Source organism: Trichinella spiralis (assembly GCF_000181795.1).
Source record: "Trichinella spiralis strain ISS 195 chromosome Unknown Scfld6815, whole genome shotgun sequence".
NCBI classification, from domain to species: domain Eukaryota; kingdom Metazoa; phylum Nematoda; class Enoplea; order Trichinellida; family Trichinellidae; genus Trichinella; species Trichinella spiralis.
Genome location: NW_003533754.1, coordinates 1 through 1,346, shown reverse-complemented (window position 1 = coordinate 1,346; position 1,346 = coordinate 1). Strand labels below are relative to the sequence as shown.

General features: G+C 51.0%; 2 protein-coding genes across 2 annotated transcripts; both read left to right on the top strand.

Annotated features, from left to right (window-relative positions):
• Positions 1-360: 360 nt before the first annotated feature.
• Tsp_14213 (conserved hypothetical protein) lies at positions 361-920 on the top strand (the record flags this gene model as incomplete). The annotated part of the gene is made up of 2 exons (XM_003365949.1): positions 361-727; positions 835-920. Coding segments are annotated over 2 exons (453 nt in total), but the record flags the coding sequence as incomplete, so codon positions are not given.
• Positions 921-931: 11 nt separating this feature from the next.
• On the top strand, positions 932-1,317 carry Tsp_14212 (conserved hypothetical protein; the record flags this gene model as incomplete). The annotated part of the gene is given in 3 exon segments (XM_003365948.1): positions 932-1,028; positions 1,044-1,199; positions 1,224-1,317. Coding segments are annotated over 3 exon segments (347 nt in total), but the record flags the coding sequence as incomplete, so codon positions are not given.
• Positions 1,318-1,346: the final 29 nt, after the last annotated feature.

Genomic DNA, 1,346 nt, shown 5'->3' with positions numbered 1-1,346 from the left:
CCCCCCCCCATCGGAGAAATGGGTTATTTTTTGGGACTTGTTATTTTTTTTCCCCCATTTGTGAGCGGGCGAGGTTCGCGCCCCTGTTCTGAACACAAATTTGACAAAAAAATTAATACAAAAGCTCCCACTAATTCTATTTAACTTGTGAGGCTGTGTATGATGAAAAATTTTTGAAAATTTCATATTTGGAAATAAAACAAAATAAGTTTGGCTCTCATTTTTGAACTTTTTTCGATCTTTTTCCACAGCATCGAAATCTCGACATCGCATACTCGATCATCACAGGATCGTCGCTATTCCCGTCACGACATATAGGACGTACTGGGTTAGCCGCCTGAAAACGTTACCAAGCTTGAGGACCGGCCCCACCGAACGCCGGCACGTCGTAACACAACGGCACGCCAGACCAGAGCGGCGCCATCGGCTGGCCAGCGCCGCCGTTTCTGCAATAAATCTCCTTCATCGTCATCAAGTCGTCTTGGTGGTGATAGTAGGAAGGATTCGGCCGAGGGGCCAGAAAGCCGAAAGTGCCGTCCGATGCCAGTACCGGGTTCACCGTCATCGGCAACAGCGGTGCCATGCGACTCAACGCCCGACGTCTGGCCATCTCGCTGGCCATCTGCTCGCAGGCCAGCCTCTGCGACGGCGACATGTAGCAGGAGACGTAGCGCGGCGGTTCGGCGTCAATTTTCACAACCGACGGTTGTTGAGTCGACGAGTCCCAGTTGTCGCCGAACAACCAGCCGCTGGCTGTTGTTGTTGTTGTTGTCGCTGTTGTTGTGCCCACCGTTGTGGGGATGGGAGTGGCACCGTTGATTCCGTTGTTTCCAGTGCCGTTGATTGTGACGTCCAATTTCGGTTCTTTCCAAATGCCGGCAGGAGACCAGACTGAATCGCCGGCTGAATTGCCAGGATAAAACAACGACGAATGGAGCTGTTGTTGCCGACTATTACCATCACTGCTACCGGTACTACTACTATTACTACTGCTGCTGCTGCTGCTACTGCTACTGCTACTGCTACTGGTGCTACCGCATGAGGAACCGCTTGCATTCCAACCGTCGTAACCACCACCAGTACCACCACAATGCTGGTTGAACAAATCGTCGCCAGTCGACCAGACAGAGGCGTGGTTGTTGTTGTTGTTGTTGTTGTTGTTGTGATGAAAAAAAGCACTACCGCTGGAATTGGACCAAGTTGAACAATAATATTTGTAATAGTTGTCGTTGTTGGCAGTGCTCGGGGCAGAGAGTGGACTGGCAGTGGTGGTGGTGTCGTTGTAGCCGGCACCTTGCTCAATTTCCAAACGGACCAGTTGTTCCAAAACGGGCGACAAATTCACA